Genomic DNA, 21,296 nt, shown 5'->3' with positions numbered 1-21,296 from the left:
GCGGCTTTTGTGGGTGAATTGTGTATCGGTACCAGTAACCAAGGGCAAGGTGAGGTGATAGAAATTGTTTCGCGCCACGTGCACAGAGCAAACGTTTCCAACCCGGGCAGAATATTGAAGGGTGTTGCCGGTTTGGGAGCGCGTAAAAATTGGTGTTAATTAGAGCCTTCACGTTCTGGATCCGGAAATCCGTTCGCTTCCGTTCGCACGTCAAAACAATGGCCTAACATTGGGCATTGTCATGCATTGATTGGACTGGCTGCACCATCGATATAGCTGCTTGGGAATTTGGGCTTCGAAAGGGCGCCAGCCAGATGGCTGCAGGATAATCATTATCAAATGACAATGTAAACACCGTAAAGTTGATCGTGAGTACATCTTCATAAACCTGCGACGGTTGGAGCGGTTAGATTCGAATTTTGAAGTGTGTACACATCGGCTTGTTGGAAATGTTGGTTAGGGCATTTTCCCTTTATTTCCTCATCAATACAGCGATGTCGAGCATAAGGCAAACCAGAGCTTTACTTGATGCTGCACTATGAAACACGATACAAACACTTGCCCTTCTTGTTGTGTTTTGCTTCTACGCTTCCGTTCGCTTTCGCTTGGGTTGGTTGGTGCGTCCCGGAGCGACCGGGAAAACGGAGCACATCCCATCACAAGGATTATCGAATATCACTCTACATGTCGGAGATGCCGTGGTCAATATTCAATTAAGCGAAGTGATCACTCATCGAACACTTTTCACATTTGATGATGCATTACGGCCCTTCAACAGTGTCGGCGAGCGATGATGGTTTGCCTCGACAAACTGTGATTTATATAGCAACTGTACTGAACGCACATTAATGGAACGGTGGTCTATTTTAAGAAGCGCACAGATTTTATTACGTTGAGGTTAATCGGATCGGATCATTTCAGGAAGGGACCGCAAACAGTTTAATTTACAAAGAAATCATTGCGTTTTGAAGCATTTTATTATCAGCTTTACAAAATTATTATAAAACTTTTTCCAAAAAATAAACCTGTAATCATTAAACTGGGAAACGTTTCTCCAGAATAGGACACTATACAATTCTATTAAAAGCATATTGAATCACTACAAAGCGATTCGCTGCCTAGAGACTCTCTTGTAGCTCACCCCCCGAATGGAAGTAGCTCATTCCCGAAAGTAATTCCATTAGAGCTTTGTCACTAATGCTTTTGCCCCAACCCCAAACGGCACGCGCTCGTTAGAGACCCCGGAAAATTGCCGATGATTCAGCACACACTCGCATTCGCTTCGCCACATTGCCAGCGGAAACACCTTCATTCCGGTGAGGCACAATACTCGCAACCATCGCCATCCAACGAAGCAAAAGGCAAGGACAAAAAAAACGAAACACTCACCTTGAAGCGTCTTCGATCGCTTCCGATTTCCCATTAGTGAAAATGCACGGTTTCAGGATTCGCGCCGTGCGAGAAAGGGCGCAGAATCGTCCCGTCATACACTTCGACACCCCCTTACACCCTGCCACGGCGACCAGCTGGCCGCGCGGGGCGCGATCGTTTTGGGAAAGGAAAAACAAAAAGGGAAAACCTCAAGCAATATAAGCAACCGAGAGACGTCCGCCGTTTCCAATCCTACCCGGGGTCCGGGGCCCGACCCTTCGACCTACCCAGACCATGCGCGCTCTCACGCTAAACAAACAACCCTGCAAACAACATCGTCCATCCGAACCGAGGTTCAGCCAATCACGGCTCGCCTCTTATCCAATCGAAGTGCGCCAGCGGAGTGGGTATCCAGCGCCCGGCGAAGCGTGCGTGGCGTGGGATGGAAAACTGTTTCGGGAAATGGGGAAAAACTCTTTCCCGAACCAGTGGCTGCGGGAAAAACGGTGCTGCTTCATTCGTGCTGCTCAGCTCGTTAAGTGCGGTCGTGTTAAATGCCGCGTGTCCGGACGCTTCCGAGTGCGTTGTGGTGAATGTGCGACCGTTTTGTGCAAGTGGTTACTATTTTTTGAGAAGTTTGAGAAGTTATTTTTGAAACAAACAAATACACCTTTTTCATATGGTGAATGTGAATGAATTCATACCAGAGCATACATATTAATTGATACGAGTGACTGAAGTGAAGTGAAATAATTTGTGCTGTGTTTGCGAAACAATTATTCAACTGCCGGAAGGAAATGAGCCTGACTGCCTCGACCGCGAAGTCGATCGTGACGACACCGTTTTCGATCAACGATATCCTTACCAGAAGCCGGCGGGTCGAGCGTCACAGCTCGGGTGAATCGTCGGGCAACGAGGAAGACATGAAGACGTACTATCACGCACGCCATCATCATCACCATCATCATCACCACGGCCATTACCATCCTCAGCACATTCGTCATCAGCATCAAAGGCGAGGTGCCCACGAGCCGTCCGAAAGTCCTCGATCGTCCGTGGAAGAAGGACTGTACGGGAAGTTAGGTCTGAGCTATTACAACAACAATAATAATGCCCAGGCCAATGAGAACGGTTCCTCGACGACATCCTTCCCAATGAACGGATTGCCATCGGCCTTACGGCGCGGATCGCTGGATTGCTTCATGGTGGCGTCGGACTCGCACGGACAAGAAGCACCCGCAGGAAGGCAGGATCCGAGCGGTCAGATGCAAGATGCCGGAGATGCCGGACCGACGGAACGGATCGCCAACATGCTGCTGGAAGGATCGGCACGAGGAGCCGGATGTTATCGGCTGACCCAGAAGGCCACCCATCATCGCAGCGAAAGTCCCATCGATATGCGCCGACTGGCAGAAAACGATTCGGGTAGGAATGATCGAAGAGAGAGCAAGCGGTTGCTATGGCTGTTGACGATAAACAATTAGTCTAATGTAGTGTGTTTGGTTGGGATCCAAAAGTGTTCCTCCACTGTCATGCACGTGTACCGTTGAAGTTGTCGTGCCTTTCTTTCTTCCCCCAAGGTACCGAACATTAAAAAACCGTTTCCGTTTACCCTTTCATCCTTTCACAGACTGTGACTCATCGTCACCCTACACCAGCGCGCTGGGGCTTCACGGTGGCCAACAAACGCCACTGCTGGCCAACGAAGAGTTGCCTTCGGCGAGGAAAAAACGTTCCCGGGCCGCGTTCAGTCACGCCCAGGTGTTTGAGCTCGAGCGCCGTTTCGCCCAGCAGCGGTACCTGTCCGGGCCGGAGCGTTCCGAGCTGGCGAAAAGCTTGCGCCTTACCGAGACGCAGGTGAAGATCTGGTTCCAGAACCGGCGCTACAAGACGAAGAGGAAACAGATCCAGCAGCACGAGGCCGCACTGTTGAGCGCCACGAAGCGCGTCCCGGTGCAGGTGCTGGTGCGGGAAGATGGTTCGTACGGGCCGATGTTGGCCGCTGGGCAACCACACTACGCCACCGGGCTCGATCCGGCCCTGCTGAACGTCTATCGGCATCAGGTAGGTTTGTGGACTCATGGCTTTAAAGAGTATCGCATCTTACCGGGTCTTCCATTCCTGACAGATACAGATGGCGTACGGAATGCCCGGGATACCTCCAATGCCGTTCTCCTACTTCTACCCCTCGAAGATAGCCACCGTACCTAATGGACCGATCGCACCGTCCGTCGTTCTGCCCACACCGTCATCGTCCTCGTCTGCCTCCTCCGTGTCCTGCAAGCCACCGGCCACCCAGCAGGGGCCGCTCGTATCGTCGGGTCCGCTGAACTTCTCCACACGCTGTGACAGTGATTCGGAACCCGTCAACTCCACCGGACAGCGGTCGAGGTCACCCTCGGAACTGTCCGGACCAGGGTCGGATGGTACGCGGCCACGTAGCCAGATGGAGGCGGAAACCAGTGGCCATTGCAGTGTGCTGTCGTCCGGTGGCGAGGAAGATGAGTGTGAGAATGTCGAGATCGATTAGAGGAAGTGTCCGTACCAATGTGAATAGTGTTGTTGCCGGTGGATATGTTTAATGCTTCGAAATCTTCTAATGTAGGTTAAAGATGTTCCTGTTGTATAAATGACGAAATAAACGAAATTTTGATAAATATGAAAAGAGTTTGCATATTTCAATGGAGTTTTCATTAGAAATGTTTGATTAAAAAGTTAACAAATATAAAGTTCCAGTTAAATTTTCAACTTCCGACAAGAGCATGGAAAATCCCATGTTTTAATAAGTATTTTGAGTACATAAAGCTTCATATAAATTTCATAAAAGTATTCAAAACCATAATTTTAAAATGTCAGAAAAATGAAGATTAAAATATCCCATTGCTCATTCTTTGTATTACACCACAAAATTAAAACCATATTTACACACTAAAGTCCCTTCCCCGCTGGGTGGTCATTTGTTTGCAATTGATCGGGAGGCAATGGATCAGTCGTAAAACTGGCCACATCATTCTCCCACCGTGGCCAAATATTGCCACCTAGTTTGAGCGGAGGGCAGATGTTAGTAGGGTCGTAAAAATCATTCCACGAGCCAGCAAAACCATAACCTCAACGCTGGCCCAAACAAACGCTCCGTAGGTTGGAGGTCCGCTTGTCCGGATTCTTTGCGTAAGAGGCGACCACATCTTCGTCCTACAACTATCACCTTAACGAAACGGTTGCTGAAACGGTCTGAACGGTCTGTTTTCCCAAACTAGCGGCCATAGCGGGAATTACCGGGTAGTACTTTAAGCGCTGTGGTGAAACGGGGCAGAAGGAAGCAATGCAATGAGAATTGTTGACGGTGATATTCTTAGTGTTTCCAACGAAATCCACGGTCTTTGGCAGTTGTCCGTCGTAAATCCTTGCGCATTGTTTGGATGTTCGTACGCAACATCTAACATTTTGGTGTGGGAAGTCGTTGCCGGGTGGGTCTGGCGTGTCTGGTCCCCGAAATCGCAATTGTTCATTACAATTGGTGTGCGGCCCCCCCTGCTTGGCCTCGCCCGATCGGGAACGGAAAACACATTTTCCGAACGGGCAGGGCACTATAATGGTGGCGTCGTTAAAAAAACGCGTGTCCATGAGCTCGCCACCCTCCCTCCCTCCCGCCCTCGCACGAAACGGCAAACGGCGAGATAAACAAAGGACGTTGCGTATCCGTTGCAGCGTGCCGGAGGATCGCACGCGTCCTAACCTCAGGTCCCGGTGGAAGCGACTCGCTGTACTCAAAAACTCTCAGGCCCGCGGTGTAGACCAATCTGGCGGCGTTCAACGCCTCAACATGTGCGCTCAGTGTTACCACGGCATCCCGTGTCGTTGTGATGAAAAACCCAATTATTTAGATTATCTGCACCCCGCGTTTGGGGAACGGGCCGTGCAGCTAAAGCTGAAAGTCAAGTGTCCTACACCGCGTGGGTTGTTGGATATTTAGGGAACGGTGGGGTCGCTAACAAAGCCGGCCAAGGAAATAGATAGTGCGCGTAAACGTGTAAACAAAAACGGCAAAAGGCATTAAAAATTCAAAATGAATGAAGATCATTACGATCGGAACCGTCAACTAGGGGTGGGTGGAAAAGCGACTCGTTCACACTTTTTGTTTCTCAGTCCCAGTGGCTATTTCTCATTCACTCCGCTGTTGAGGATGGATCTGATCGCTCGGTGAACAGATTGGGAACCTAGGAACCGTTTCTTCCTCCAATTACCTCAGCTGCAAGGCGTAACGTACATTTTTACCGAATCGATTGTTCTTCGAATTGTTTATCACTGATCGCTCTAGTTGAGGCAATCGGTAGAAATTAGTTCGGATGCCGTCATGTGACGCAAACGATACTTACGCAATCGAATTATTTCCATGAGTGTACAGTATTTAAATGTTCCCACATTCAACCAGTTCTAGGACGCAATATGTGCGGTTGGTTTTTTTAATTTAACTGAGGTATATTCACAACAAGCTTAAAGCGTCTTTTATTGAGGGGTTACTCAACAAAATCGATGAGTTAAAGTTTGTTTTCAGGCTTATCGGGTGTTTGTAGTACAGTATTTTCCCGAGTTACGAGTAGAGTAATTCGCATAACTCAAATTCCCTTTATAATATCGTTTATACTTACTTTATATTTAGTTCTTTTCACGTTACAAAGCGCATTAATAATTGATATTTAATGTTTATTGTTTATTTATTGTTTATTTCGACAATTTGGTTCCATTTTTACCAAAATTTATGTTTAAAATATAAAAATGTTACGTATATTTGGGAAACTTAGAAATCTGACAAATAAAACAATCAATTCCAAGTGACGGTACAGAAAATTTGTTTTAAAATTATGGATTATCTATGGCAGAATAGCTTAGGATTCAATATATTTAAGCAATTCCGGTTGTTCGAGTGTTCTACTTTAATATTAGCAATTTTAGCAAAAGTTGTGATCCTTCGGTTGAGAATTGCTTTGCGATCAACTATATTATTCAACAGTATCCCCAACGCGATACAAAATTTGTTGTATTTGTCAAATCAAACTGAAACAAACACGTTGAAGCGCAGAGCAGCAGATAATCCCTTGTCCTTTGTTGAAGAGCCGCCAGTCGCTCGGTTGGGCATCGCTTTTAATTATCTTAAATTTCCTTTTTCAATTAAGACCATCCCCCAGGAACCGTTTCAGACGAGCGGGAAACAATAAGTCAATTAGCAATCGATATAATTTCCTTTCTTTTATCAACCCCGCAGCACCGCTGTGGATGTTTCACTTTCTTCAATGGCGAATGCGCCACCAAACGGCTAAAAGTACCTCGTAGCGAAAATGGCCAACTCCCCCAAAAAAAAGAATACAGCCCCACCGAATATGACGTTCGCCGTGTGTATCGATACAACGTGGATAATTTATGCCAATCACACAAATGGACGTCTTTTTCCTGCCCGCGTCTCGTGCCTTTTGTCCAATTTTTCTTTCGCTAATACGAAATAAAAAAAAAAAAGCTTCCTTTTCGGTCGACACATACCCCGCTCAGGGACAGCTCCTTGTCTCGTCCGGGACAGTTTTCTTGGTTCATCGAAACGATTAGCGATAAGTGAAGCGTTTCAGCACCAATCAAAGGACTACCTATCGAGACGCAGAAGAAAAGCGGCGGGGAAAAAAGCATCATGCAAAAAGAAAGCGCACCACTGCTCGCTGCCCGCGGGGAAAGATAATTCTTAAGGTTTGGAAGGTGTTGGGGTGCGGAGCGTCGTGGAAGACGACGTCGAAGTGAGTGAATCAAAACATGAAGCAAACGCTAATGGGCACCCTTTTCAATCATTTTACTCAATTGCGACACTAATTTCGAACCCATCGATCCGATTGGCAAGCATTGGAAGCTGGAAGTGGAAACCCCGTCATCCAACTGGCCGTATAATGTGGTTCGTCTGCGTCGGGATGAGTCCGCTGGGGGGAGAGGGGCAATGTGGTTGCATGTATAAACACACATATACACATATACACACACACATACAGATACTTGCAACACCACCGGAGTTCCGGAGTCGATTGATTGAGAAGCGGAAAAAAGGCGGCATTTTCCATCGATCGGAGCGAACGCGTTTGCTGAAACTCGAGAAAACTCGTCGCCGGAAGGGAAGCGGACGCGGGAAAATTAACGAACGACACAGCGTACGAAATGAGGAACGCAACTTTGACTGCCATTTTCCGCACCGTCGGGAACTACAGGCTGAATGTTCGGGGAGGGATAGCTTACGATCACGGTTGAAGTGAAAACGCCACTTTATTCGGGAAAAAGGCAGTCGAGCTGTGGTGGTGTGTGATGTGTGCAGAAAAGTAGCAACATTAAGAAATAGCGCTTACCACGTCTTCGTTACGAAGAAGCTGCGTGAGTGAGAGAGGCGGAATAAGAAAGAGTGAAGGAGAGAAGGGAAAGGAAAAGGGTCAATTTTCATCAATTTTCACTCACCAAGCATCTCTTATCGTGATGTGATCAGTGGGAAATCTTCTTCCAACTTCCAATCACGCTAAAGAGAGCTGGTAAAAAAGATGTCCGATGTACGTCCGTACGTAACAGCAAATGGAGAAAATTACATACAATCTAGCGACTCGGTCCGGAAACTCTGCTTGATCGTCCTTGGAGTTTCCTTTTTTTCAGCTTTTCCACCAATTACGCTCGTCGGAGTAGCTCGTCCTGAGACGTCCGGAAATAGTGACTCACAGTTAGCAAATGTTTTTCATATCTCCAATATTTACCTCCTCATTCTACAATGGCAATTGCATGGGAAACGACTATTTTAACAAAATGTTTCCCAAGTGTTTAAATAATAAATCAGAAAAATGTAATGAAATTCTGAATGGAAAGTTGCACGAGCGGTGAGGAAATGCGAAAGCAAACTAAACATCCGACACATCCTGTGTTTATAGTTCTAGGTCGCTCGTCAGCAAAAAACCGAACACTCTGCCCATTACATTCCACTTTCGCGCGTCACGATTTTTGGCATCTCGAAACGGACCATTCACTGGAAGTGAAGTATTTTCTAATTGCATTTTACGATGGCCGGTCGCGTCAATAATAATTCGGAACATTTGCGCCTAAGAGCGTATGGAAAAACAATCGAAAGTGACTCGAGACGGCACTTGTAAATATTTACTGTACCATTACCGGGTATTATGAATTTCCCATTTAGTCCCGGGTAGTGCATTAGGTGCTCGTTTTCATCATTCATTCACTTAAGCACCACATTTAAAGATCGGAAATCGGATGGAAGGTGTGCTTAAAATAGTCGGCTTGATTTTCTCAGTGTGCTCACTAGCAAATTGCTCGCTAGCTGTAATAGATTTTTGGAACGAGCATTTGCCCTGCTGTATGTTTCTTGGGGATTTTCAATTATTTAAAAATACATTAATATACAAACTTGGCAATAAAAGGAATTTGTTGCGTTTTTAATTGTATAAATAAAAATTGGTAACAAGATGCTTGTCCTGTCACCCATTTTCGGGAGACTGTAACACTTCGCACCAGCCCACGTCTCTCTCTTTCGTTGGCCTGCTCACGATGGGGCACGTCGTCGTGACATTGCCCGGTCAACAATTATTCTCCAGGATACTCGATCTCTGGCTGCAGCTTCCCATCCATGAAGGCTCGCGATTTCCAACAGGTTTTGCTTCACCTGATCCAGCTATCGTACACCTTCTTGGTGGGGCATGAGTTCGGCATCCTCATTACATGCCCTAGCCATCGTATCCTGCCGCTCGGATGGTCCAAGACTCGTGTCCATAGAGGACAATCGGGCGAATCAATGAGCGATATATCACACATTTCATGCGGTCTCGAAGTCTTCTGAATCTTAGCAGATGGTGAAGCCCGAGTCTTCGGATTTCGCTGATGATGTCGTTGCCCAAAGTAACGATCGTCTCAAGATAGCGGAATCCTCGCTTATTCCTTGAGGATATCGCTGTCGACTGATACGCTACCTCCTAATTGGGCTCTACCACGGGCTAAACCTCCGGCAAGCAGGTATTTCATCTTCGTCGCATTGATTCTCAGTCCAATCTTGCTGCTTCATGTTTGAGTCTGGTGTACGTCTCAGACACCTTCACTGTCGTTTTGCCAATGAAGTCAATATCATCCGCGAAGGCAAGAAGATGGAGAGACCGGTAGATTATCGTGTCACGGATATTAGATGTTACGGATGAGTGACCAGTCCACGTCATCCCCGTTTTTAAATAAATTAAATGAAAGTAGAGACTAGAGTTAACTAAAAATAAGAGTTACTAAACACTTACTAAAATATAGGTCTGTTATGAAAACGAGTTATATCAATACAAATATAAATATATATTTGATATGAAGTTTGCAAAACAGAGCAGTTATCACACCACTTCGCAACGCTTGACGCTTTATAGCAGCTCCAGTGGTGCGACGAAGAATTTCACTAAAGGAAAAAACTTGGCCATCGACGTGTGTGAGTTGTGTATTCTGATTAAGTATATTTATGAATGCCTGAATGAATGTATAAAGTTTAATAGAAGTAGATGAATATTAGACAGTTTTAAGTTTTACTCATTACCAATATCAACCCATCACAAAAATATGTTTATTCAACTCGCTACATACGCTAGACGAGACTTTGATATGGCATTTTTTCGCGCTTAGTCCGTGTCGTAACGCACTATCCGGTAACATCCATCGATCGTCCACTCCACAGTTCCCCATCACCTTGACCCATATAGCCAAACGACGGTGATCTTTCCTTCCTTTTCGGTTTCGTTGACTAAACAATTTGCTTGTTTTCTCTCCGCACATATCGGTCGGTAGGCAGCATCGTTTCGATAATCTACCATTTAACTACAGTTCACTTGGCAGTAATAATAGGATCCCGTAACGCTCCACCCGGGCAGCGACGCACGCGTACCCACCATGCCTTTGTGTCACTTTGTTGGGGAAGACGCGGAAAAGTACACTACCGGCCACTGCAACAAGTGAAAAATGGTATGGAAATTCCGATCCCGAGCATGTGTCAAAGCGTTGGTCGGTTGGCCGAAACCGGGCGGATGCTGTCTGAGTGCAAGGAGAAGGTAAGTATTTTCTTTACACAAGAGACTCGCGCTCAGTTCTCACCCGCACACCACCGGAACGGAAGAGAGCGTGTGTTTCGGAAAATGACTTTTCTATTGCTGGTTGCACACTGTTTTCTTCTTCCCCTTCGCGCTCGTTCGCGTAAAAGGCTTAAGCTGAAAGGCAACAGTAGGGAGAGAAATAAAAAAGCATCCTTTAGTAAACCTCTTTCCGCTCGCATCGACAACCGAGCAATTCCGACGCAACGACAGTAAAAGCACCAATTAGGCCCAGTATACGGTACCGGGGACCCAGTGCCCATATAATCATCACACATGGCTGCTGCTTAGAATAACATTTTGGTTTCGAGTCCATCAAAATTCTTCCGACTCCGAGCGCTCCGGCGACTACTTACACGAGCTTCAGCGCAACTCCTGCACCAGGTCACGCCGGGTCGCGCTGCTCCTCTGTTCGCTGCGGTACGACGTGATGTGATGCGCTTTGTTTACACGATTGTTTTCTTGTAAAACGGCGTAAAACAAGCATTTCCATCCATCGCCAGTGCGTTGGTGCGATCGTGCACCGCGTTCCGGCCGGTCCCGGGTTTTGGATGGGAGCTGCTGGTGTGAAAAAGTGGGTGAACATCGGAACCTCCCGAAACTTACCGGCGTGAATGTGTAAATATTTCGAAATTATTGATGAGCTAATTTTGCTTCACACCGTTGGGTTTTTTTTTATTTGGTGTGGTATGCACAGTTTCGCCGTTTCGTGACCGCAAAGATCAAGCAAACGTTCACTCAGCTGGTACGCTGGTGGGATAAGGGACATTAAGAAGGAGTTCTTAAGGCGGCGATCGATTTTTTAGGCCATTTAAACTCCATTATCAACCGAATGGATAATGGAATGACACTGCTCGGTAATTGCTCCAACAATATACGAAAACACCGAGAACGTACGGAGCGAATGCAACATACCGTTTCCTCACGCGGCGATCGATACGGTACGGTAAATAGTTCGACGATCGATTTATGAACTAGTTAGTGAGCATCAATTATAAATATTCCATGTTTATCGTATCCCGCGGCTTAAGCAAACAAACATCAAGGCTTTCGGGAAAGCCGGGCAAGCGCTCTGGCCGCCAAAGTGTAGCTCTTGGTGCTTGATGCAGGGAAGTGCGTTGTGCTGCGTACGTACACCTTACACGCTGCCTCCCGTGCCCAACTCCATTCACAAACACTCCGGCGACATATATTTCCTTCCCTTTTCCTTTATCGAAATCATACGCACGTTCAAACGTTTATGTTTTCGATCGATTAAGATCACATCCAACGGCCATTGCTTTTCATTTCACACTTCACTGTGATCATCATAACCATCGCGTTAATGTGTTCGAATGTTATTGGATCTTTCATCGTGCGCACGGTAATAAACCCACTGGAAGCGGACCGTATTTATCAACACACTGGCTGGCCCGGGCGTGAATTAGATGACGAACCTGGCGAACGGCGTACGATTGCAATCAAAAGCACGGCTCTTGAAGTACTGGGAAAAATGATTAAAAGAAAACTTCCTGTTCAATCACCGAAAATGAAACAGTTTGATAGCGGCGCAACAAGCATGAACGATGATGGGTGATGTCGTCGTACGTTTGGTGAAGCTCTCATTTAATGAGAAGGGAGCGCTCGTTTGTTAGGATTGATTGGTCGATTTTATAAACAAAAGTGTTTGAAAATATAATGATGTAGTTTGTTAAATATTAAGACTGATCCCGACTGATAAACCAAAGTGATTAATGTACAAATTGAACAACACGCTTGGTTTAATCTTGAAATCGCTCTGCTTTTAAAAATATTGATATTTCGAGTCATACAAACCTGATTAAGATAGCCCAAACCCAACCATGATAAAAAATTTATGTTTTTATTGGAATTTATTCCATTAGTCATTAACCCCAGAGTCATTATCCCATTAGTCAACAAACGTTCCAAAAATATCCAAATTTTTCCAAGAGTTGTCTCTCTCTCTCTTCTTGGTGTAACGACCCCTAAAAGATGGTCATGCTTGTCATTTCTGGCCATTGGTCTGGATGAGATTTTGGTCCGGTCCTGTCGTGTGAAGTCCTTATGCCACTACCATCATGGCAAGGAACCATCTTGGGGCCGGAGACACCAAGTGTAGTAGTGTTAATTTCGTAAGTATCCAACACGCTTCCAGTTGTTGCCATTTGTGCCGAAATAAAATGAAATTTTCTTCAGTTTCTATTTGATAGCCAATATTAAGAATGTCGAAGATTGAATGTATCTCTCCAACATCCAAAAACAAATGACAAACGTCATGTTGGAGATGAACCGATCGAGTCAAAATGAAAAGAGCTAAATTATCATACACACAGCAAACAAACGAATGTTTTAGAATGTTTGTCTATTGCCCAAGTACTTTTAGCCCACTGCTGCGGAGTTCTAGTTTTGTTGATCCTATGTTAAGCGCCCCATCATAAGCGCTTCTGCTAAATGTCCACACATCTTTTACAACTAACCTTGCACTGTTCAAGCAGTGTCACAGACTAAACAAATAACAAAAACCTACCCGGAACCTGGTAGGTAAACGTACATTTTTACACACCGAACATTGTTGGCAGTGGCAAAGTGGCAAAAAAAAACCAGCCCCGTACCTCCAAAACCGTGTACGAAATAGATCCTCGCTGCCGACACGGCATGCGAGCTCAACACGTCAATAAACAATCTGCTTAAGTCTCCAGCACTCGAAAATTGGAATTGGGACCGCTGCCAAACCCTAAGTTCGCTTCTCAAGATCTCGTTCGGCAGAAGTAAACAAATGCTCAACACGATCCGTGTTTCCCCTTTCGGTCGGGGATTCTTTTTTTTTTTGTTTGGTTGTTGTTTTGGGTTTGTTGCTTGGAAAGCAGCAGCGTTTTTAAGCAGAAAAATGCTATTCAACCTCATAGTTTTCCGGGCCGTTCATACAGCGATCCCGCGAGGCATGAAAGGGAAAATAGATGGCTGGAAAATTGGGAATGGAAATTGGTATATTAAATTACAGGAAACCCTTTCTTTGCAGCGATTATATTTTAGTGAGTACAGCGTCGCCCGACCATCTCGCCGAGCGCGCTAGAATCTGTAAATATTTACATATTCGTGTCCCTTTTGCCGTGTCCCCTTCGGGGGCGGCACCGCAGTGTTTTGCACTGGTGCACTGTTTTTCAAACGGTGTCGATTTTCATTGTGGCTAGCTAGCCAGCCAGCCAGCCAGCAGACGGCTCCCGCTACTGTAAGGGTGTTGACGGTAGCAGACAAGTGTAATTAAAGGATAATTCTACTATTAACCTTTCCGACCGTTACTCTCGCTTCCCAAGCTGCGTGATGCATCGCGGTCAAACCGTACGCTGGCAGTTCCATCAGCGGTTGCAGGCGGTGGAAAAAGGGTGGCGAGAGACCGTTGGAGTGCTTTCGTTCTCTATCTGCCCCGTCTGTTCCATTCCGCTGATGTTTGGTGCCGCATCATACGAACATACGCGGGATGAAATTCCATCTACTCTAGCGGGATGGTGCTACTGTGGAAGAGTATTTTAAGCACCACATTAATGCTTTACACTCATTACTTTGTTAACTGCAGGTTGGAAATTTTCCACTGTTTAGTACGATTCCAACGTTATGAGAATTAAAACCAACGCAAGCCAAAACATTCCACTGCCGGAGATGTTGTATCGCAAAACCAGACATTACAAGATCACTCTAGACACATTCCGTTTCTCAACCAACGGACCTGTTCCCGGCGGCGACCGGAGGGCTCAAGAGGCTGGCCGTACACTTGGCCGTATCGAGCTTATCAAACCGAAACACTTGTTGCGCCCGTTCCGATCCCACAGCAATCAACCATCTCATTGCCAATGGACAATGATCGTCAACGCAAGCATATCTTGCGGCGTTGTCCTTGCTGGTGAAAGTCCCATTCACAAGTAATTAAACCACTTCAAGATGGAGCTGGAATATGGCACTGAGCATGGGCGGTGCATGGTTCGTTTGAATGTTGTGGTTTGATACAGATTTGGGTTACAAATTGATTTCAAACGCAAATGCGCAATGTGAAAATCTGGGAAATTCCCTAAGTCGTTCGTATTGCACCCAAGTGGTGCTCTTTCAAGTGGTTTACGGATGTCACGGCAAAGCGATTAATTCGTTGAGCTATAATGTGGTATTAGAAGGATGTTAATTGAGTACAGGCTCGGAGTGTACTATCTATAAATCTTTCTCACGCGTCAGAAAGACTTGAATCTTGATAAAAGTTCGGTTAGACAATGATTGTAGCTATTCTAATGCATGCATTCTTCATGTCTTCTGTACTACTCCAATTCTTCTAGTTTCCCAAATATGTCTTTTAACTTTGTTATAAAGATTAATATTAACTTTTAAGAATGATTAGAGCGCATTGTTTGAAGCTGGATCGTAAGGGGACACCTTATGCAGACTTGGGTGTACTTGAACTTAATGCTCTCTGGTTTTCCACACACAACGCCATACAAGAAGTTCTCGATATAGTTTATATTTTATAAAACCAATATGTATGATGTTTGATTGCTCGTGACTTTTCTGATACCCGTTGCTTGAAATCCTGGTACTGCTCGCTGGTCAGATCGATTCTGGAGTATTGTTAAGTTGTCTGGCCAGCCTCCGCGTAGACTCATATTGATCGTATTGAACGTGTGCAGAGATCGTTCACCAGTTTTGCTGTAGGTAAATCTATAGATGCGCTGTTCTGCCCTCGGCCTCAGTATGTGTTCAGGTGTCGGCTGCTTGATCTTAACGCCCTGGAAGTCGGCCGCTCCCATGTTCAATCCTCCTTTATTGCTGATCTCCTGTTAGGTCATACCTATGCTCCTTATTTACTCCATTCCTCTGAACATCCCTTCCCATGTTCTACGTAATCGTCCACTACTGTGCGTTTCAACTCGTCGAATTTCGGTTGGTCGCAAAGACCCTCTTATATCCGCAATTCGGCAGTTCAACTCCAGTGCAGTGTCTCCTCTTCATTATGCTTAGATCCCCTCCTCATCCTCCTATCCTTCCTAGCTGCTATTTATTATCTTTCTTATGATTACTTATCTAGGTTTTAAGTATTAAGGCTTAGATTTTAGGTTTTAGATATTATGAATTATTTGTGTACTCGGGAGGAAGACAAAATAAAGGATTAAAGAATTAAAGTATCATGACTTTGAACAGCCGAATCCTTGGGAAATTTCTCAATCGTGCTACTTAATTCATAGCTCGCATAGTACTTAATTAACTTCATCTGAAGCAAGTCCAATTGGTAGAGCTAACACTAAGTAATAAATATAGATATTTGCGTAAACAATCCATTACTAACATCAATAAATTCCAATAGTTCCTTAATAGTACTGCTGGTCGGTTTTCGCAAGAACACTTCACCAAACATTGCTGAACGTTTGCCAAAAATAGAGATCTAGCCTGTTTCACCGCCATCAGCACGTGGAACGGCCATCACAGTGGCTGCCGTTATGGCCATAGTGCAGTCCCTTACTTAACTCACACTCGAGTACGGTTTCCTACCTACCCCACATACGCCGGACCCCTTGCTCACTTCGGCAACTGGCTGAACGCCAAAATTTCCACCAAACCGGGCAACGATTGAGGCTGTTATCTCCTTAAAACGTGCTCCAATTCCATCCCATCTGCATCACATTCCTCCAGCTGCTTCGCACAATTCCAACTAGTGAGTATTGGGTGGGGAGGTTCTGGGTGGCAACAGTTTGGCAAACCTGCACCCCGGGGATGGGTTCGAGCTGAGTGGACTCGATTGATGGCGAAGCTTCATTCGCTCCGATCGTTCTTCTGCTCGAAAATCCACTTCTAAGTGTTCCACTAATCTACATTTCCCCGTTTGACCCTTCTATTGCTCTACATTGCCACCGACCCCGAACCGACCGCGCGACCGTATTGATCTGGAGTAGTTGACCATCGCGGTCTGCCCAAGGATAACCCATCGTAACCCACTTCAAGCGTACCCGGTGCACTTTGTTCGGTTCGGTTTTGGCTTAGGCCCGCAGCGTATTGCAATCTTTCTTCGATCGGCTCGGGTCCAGCTCTGGAGCGTCATCGCCTTAGAAATGGTGCACACTCCAACAACCAGAAGTGAGCGCATGTTAATGACGGCTCTAACTTCTGAATTGGTTGGCCATCTTTTTACGCACACGATCGAGCGCGTTTACGCGATTTTAATAAAGCTGGGATTCCGATCGCTTTTGCGTAACGGGTTGGTGAAAAGTTGAAAATCGTAGCCAAATTTATGATCGTGTTCTCTATCCGTCTTTGAAGCACTTCGTGGTTAGAGTACGCAATGGCGACTTACAATCTTCAAGCGGACAGCAAAGGTCAGTGGCGCCAATGGAACACACACGTGTCCCATGTTAAGGATGCGTCGCGCACCAGCTGTGCCAACCGTAACTACGGGACAAATTTATACTTGTTTTGTGCTACGAGGCAGCGCCTGTTGGCCACCCAGTGGCATGCGCATAAATCTCACGAGCCTCACTTGACCGTCAAACACGCATAAACCAAAGACACACTTAAACATGACACCGGGGCTAGAACATCGGATAATGTGGGTGGTTTTTGCTGTGACAAGCTGAAGTGGGAAAAAGGTTTCGAGATTTATTCGGCGCGCTGAGGGACAACCGTTGATTGGTGAGTTTGTCATATGGTAGCTGATTGGAGTGGGTTTTGCACTGTTTTATAAATTATATTCTTTACAGAGACTTACCAACAAACACGAAGGCGTAGAAAAACAGGAAAAAAGAACCAAGGAAACGAAAATAAACCATAAATAGAAACATTATACTAACAGAGAATATAATTGAATACTTAAATGATTTTCAAAGGGTGTATTTAGCTTCAGTTACTTAATAATATATTTGGTGTGATTCTATTTTTTATTTCCATTCTTCTGAAATATGAACTAAATTTGGCACTAATATTATTTTGAAATAAGATATGTGAACGCTAGTTTATTGCAACTCTTTCTATTCCATGTTTTTAGGATCTTTTTCCATTTCCTTATTATTCAAACTTTTTTTCCATTTACTTATTTTTATTTACAAGAGTATATTAATAGCGGCTCCGGGTTTCACACGACAGGACCGATATAAAATCCCATCTTGATCAATCCCCACGTACTCAGGACTTATTTTTGCGCCGCGGGTAAATGCATTCAAAGAAATCCTGAAATGGTAGGTGTGGAAGCCGATAAAGAAGAAGCTTTTTCGTAACGTTTTGATCATTTACCAGCCGATCATCGAAATTACTGTGCAATGAGCGGATTTTGTATATTTTTTTTCCATTCCCAAGATCTCTTTTATATCTCCCCGTATAATGCAACTCCACGACTGTCCGATTCTGATGAGATTGTTTCTAGATGAGTTCGTCACATCAGACCTACAACCTCACACCACATCCTCAGCCATGCAGAAGTTCTCTTTATAACATCCAGCCAGCTGTGATCAGTAATTTTTAAACACGGAGCAAAAGAGGCCCTTTTAAGAAATAACATCCCAACGAGAACAGTTGGACCTTTAAAGGTTTAACTGTTCTCGTTGGGTTTGGGTTTGGGGGTGTTCTCGTTGGGAAAAAAAACTCTAGCAGTAACAATAACTTTACGTAACTGACATATAGGTGGCGCTAGCAGCAAGCAGACTCGTTTTCGTGCAGTTTTCGGTATCTAGTGCTATTGGACCACATATAGGTAGCGCTAGCATCATTCATGTAGTTTTCGAACTGACAAGTAGATGGCGTTAACAGGCTAAACATAATGTGAAAATTAATGTATCATCAGATGGAGATTGTTGTTTTGTTTTTGTTCTTGTTTAGAGGATATTCTTATTGTATTTGCACATAACGCAGAAGGAAAATGATTGCTACAACTCGATCGCATGAAAAGTATCTGCATACAGCACTCCGATACATCACATTCCTTTCACGCCTTACGAAATGAGAAACTAGTTGAATGATTGGTTAATGAAGCACAAGTCACCTCCATTCGATTGCAAAGGTGCAAAGTTAACTCAACAAATGTTCATGCATGAAAACAAAAATATCCATTCAATCACAGCAATAGTTCAGCGTAAGCTCTTACAAAATGAGTATGAGTGATTTTCGAAATCTGTCAAAACTCACCAAACCGGAACGTGTTCGAGGATTCATCGACAGGTGACACTACGCTTCCATTTGACGTAAATAAAGCATCCCTGATGCTGTGCTAATTTGTGGTAAACGACAAGTTGACGTTGCTTAAGAGAAACAGTGAAGCTGTTTAGCACGCCCGAACGCACCGGAAGGTGGCAAAATGCGCACTATTCACGTGGTTGGATGGTAAGTCATCCCGCTTTCGTATGGCCCCCCGGGGGTGGGGCCCGCTGAGCCCGGTTTGGTTGCGGTTTTAGGAGCGCTTATTAATTTTCGATATCGGCCGCTAATTGCCTGCGCGACTTAGTCATTTAAATTACGTTTTCGCCTCGTGTGCGTGGCACCGATCATGGACACTTTACCACGATTCGGACGGTATGTCGGTGCGGTGTGTAGCAATCCGATGGCATAACTTCGTATCCTTCCCTTTGCACATCGATCGGCATTAACGATCGATTAGCGGCTGGGTGCGAGAATGGTTTGATTTAATTGTTGTCTTTGCCTTGCATGATTTGCACGCAGCGCAAGGTAAGGTGTTGGGTTGTCTAATTTGCTTTCCGTTTTTGCAGCTCCTTCGCTCGGTTTTGGTTGGTTTGTGTTGGATTGGTCTAGTTATTGTGATTTCGCAGTGCTGCTTCCATGGTTCTTCGCAGTGCTGCTATAATACATGATCAATTGTAGAAAAAGTTCAATAAGTAAAAGCTTACCACTGAAATCAACCGATCGTTTGCTCATCGCCTAAAACATCAACATGAGCGATACAAGTTTTGAAGAAATTTCGCTGATAGTTACCGGAAAAGTAAACCGATAGAAAACTGTACCTTGGGCGAAAAAATAGTGAAGGTGTAGGAGTAATATAAGAACAAATGTGATCCAAGTAGTGGCGTTATGGTTTTCTTTAGCGCATACAAACGTTTATGTTTAGATAAATTAAATGCAGTGAAGAATATCGACTCTGTGACTTTAATGTAAAAACGAAAATGCTCCAGGGTTTCCGAATATATAGTACCAGGAGAGCATCCACGGAAGAGGTAGCACCTAGTACAGCAACTTTGCTCGAAAACCGCCGCAAGGTATGCAATGTTTAAACACTAATTTTCCCGTTGGTAGAGAAAAATTTCTTCAAAAACTACCAGTTTCGGGATGTATAGTATCAGGAGAGCATCCATGGAAGAGGTAGCTCCTGGTAATTTTGCTCGAAAACCGCCGAAAGGTATGCAATGTGAAAATACAAAACATGGCCGAAAGCACGCCGTAAGGTATGCAATGTATGTTGCAACATGTATGTTACAACGCAGCACGCTGCTTGCTGCAAGTAGAATGATCCGCCATTGGGAAAGTTGCTTAAAATTTGAATTATAAATTAATTCTTCTAAAATTCTAAATTAAAATTCTAAAATTGGATCTTTTGTGGGAAATTGTAGTTATACTGTTCAAGGTCGTTTTAAACTTGTTTATTGCAAACCACATACTCAACTGCCTTTCTCACACGGGTTTAGCAAATTAATCAAATATTCAATGCTCCCTAATCTCCTTCACGCATTTGCGTGGTGCAAGTTAATGTACGGCTCTACTCACGTCACGAGCCTACACGACCGCATTCGTTTGCAGTTGCCGATGATGTATCGGGTGCGTATTTATTCAAAGTAGCTTCGGTTAGTACGAGCCTAATAAAGAAAAAACTGATACGTCGTTAGCCCCGGCCCGGAGACGGACATCCCATTTATCTTCGCCAAACCTTCCATCAGCCATCGGCGTCCATTTTTGTTGTTATTGTTACGGTTGGTGAACGTTGGGCCGAGAGAGGGTCCGTTGGTTGCTTTGGACGGGATCGCCAAAAACCTGGCGCACCTAGCCCGGCTAGATCGTACGGAGCTGATAAGCGCCCGAGCGGTGGCACACGGCGTACGGAAGGATTGGTACGGTTCGTTGGAAACAAAGAACCATTCTCATTAATGATAGATTATGATGCCGTTTTTTTAGGGTTTTGTTTTTCGTTAGCCGCCATCTTTGCACACTGCGTGGAAAATTAGGGATACCCCCAGGATTCTCAAACCCCGAGCTGGGCTGTAATTGCGTACAAATGTTATGTTTGTGGAATTAGGGATGGGATAGACACGAGCAGGGTTGGTGCTTGGGTTCAGTAAGTGATAACCTACCGAGTCTGGGGTGAAGCGAGGCTCGCGGCGGAGGGTTGTTTAGCCAATGAATGTAATGGCCACCGATGATGGTACGGTATGCATCGTTCGACGTTACATCAATTATTCAGAATTAATTTATTACTATCCATATTTGCATATGTTCGCCCCTGGTTTGGGGTTGTCTGCGTCATCACAAAAGGTAAAGACGCATGTTTAACTCTATGCCCGCTTCCGTACAAAGTTTTTCGTACCAATTTGTGGAGTACAAAAGATGGCATTGTTTTCGATTAGGTTTGTTGTTAGGTCTAGTCATGAGTGATGTGTTGGTGCCCTTAGGGCTTGAAATGATGAATGTGAAGCTACTAAGTGTTACCAAATATTATTGCACAACTGTCTGTTTCTCAAGTCTCTGAGCAAAATGTTTGGTTGCTCGTAAATGGTAGTAAACGGTTAGAGCTTTAAATATTAAAGATATCTAGGTCTGCCACGTCTGGGTTTC

At 44.9% G+C, this 21,296-nt stretch overlaps 1 protein-coding gene across 1 annotated transcript; it reads left to right on the top strand.

Annotated features, from left to right (window-relative positions):
• The first annotated feature begins 2,168 nt into the window (after positions 1-2,168).
• LOC128298012 (homeobox protein B-H2) lies at positions 2,169-3,942 on the top strand. Its single transcript, XM_053033740.1, has 3 exons — positions 2,169-2,796; positions 3,002-3,435; positions 3,500-3,942. Exons 1-3 carry the CDS (start codon positions 2,169-2,171, stop codon positions 3,899-3,901), a joined length of 1,464 nt encoding a protein of 487 aa, XP_052889700.1. The 3' UTR covers positions 3,902-3,942.
• The last annotated feature ends 17,354 nt before the right edge of the window (positions 3,943-21,296 follow it).

The sequence above is a fragment of the Anopheles moucheti genome, chromosome 2 (assembly GCF_943734755.1).
Source record: "Anopheles moucheti chromosome 2, idAnoMoucSN_F20_07, whole genome shotgun sequence".
NCBI classification, from domain to species: domain Eukaryota; kingdom Metazoa; phylum Arthropoda; class Insecta; order Diptera; family Culicidae; genus Anopheles; species Anopheles moucheti.
This window is presented reverse-complemented; position numbering and strand designations above follow the sequence as displayed.

Coding starts and splice junctions, on each gene's coding strand:
- LOC128298012 (XM_053033740.1), top strand. CDS start 2,169: ATGAGCCTGACTGCCTCGACCGCGAAGTCGATCGTGACGACACCGTTT. Junction 2,797..3,001: donor ACTGGCAGAAAACGATTCGG/GTAGGAATGATC, acceptor ATCCTTTCACAG/ACTGTGACTCATCGTCACCC. Junction 3,436..3,499: donor TGAACGTCTATCGGCATCAG/GTAGGTTTGTGG, acceptor CATTCCTGACAG/ATACAGATGGCGTACGGAAT.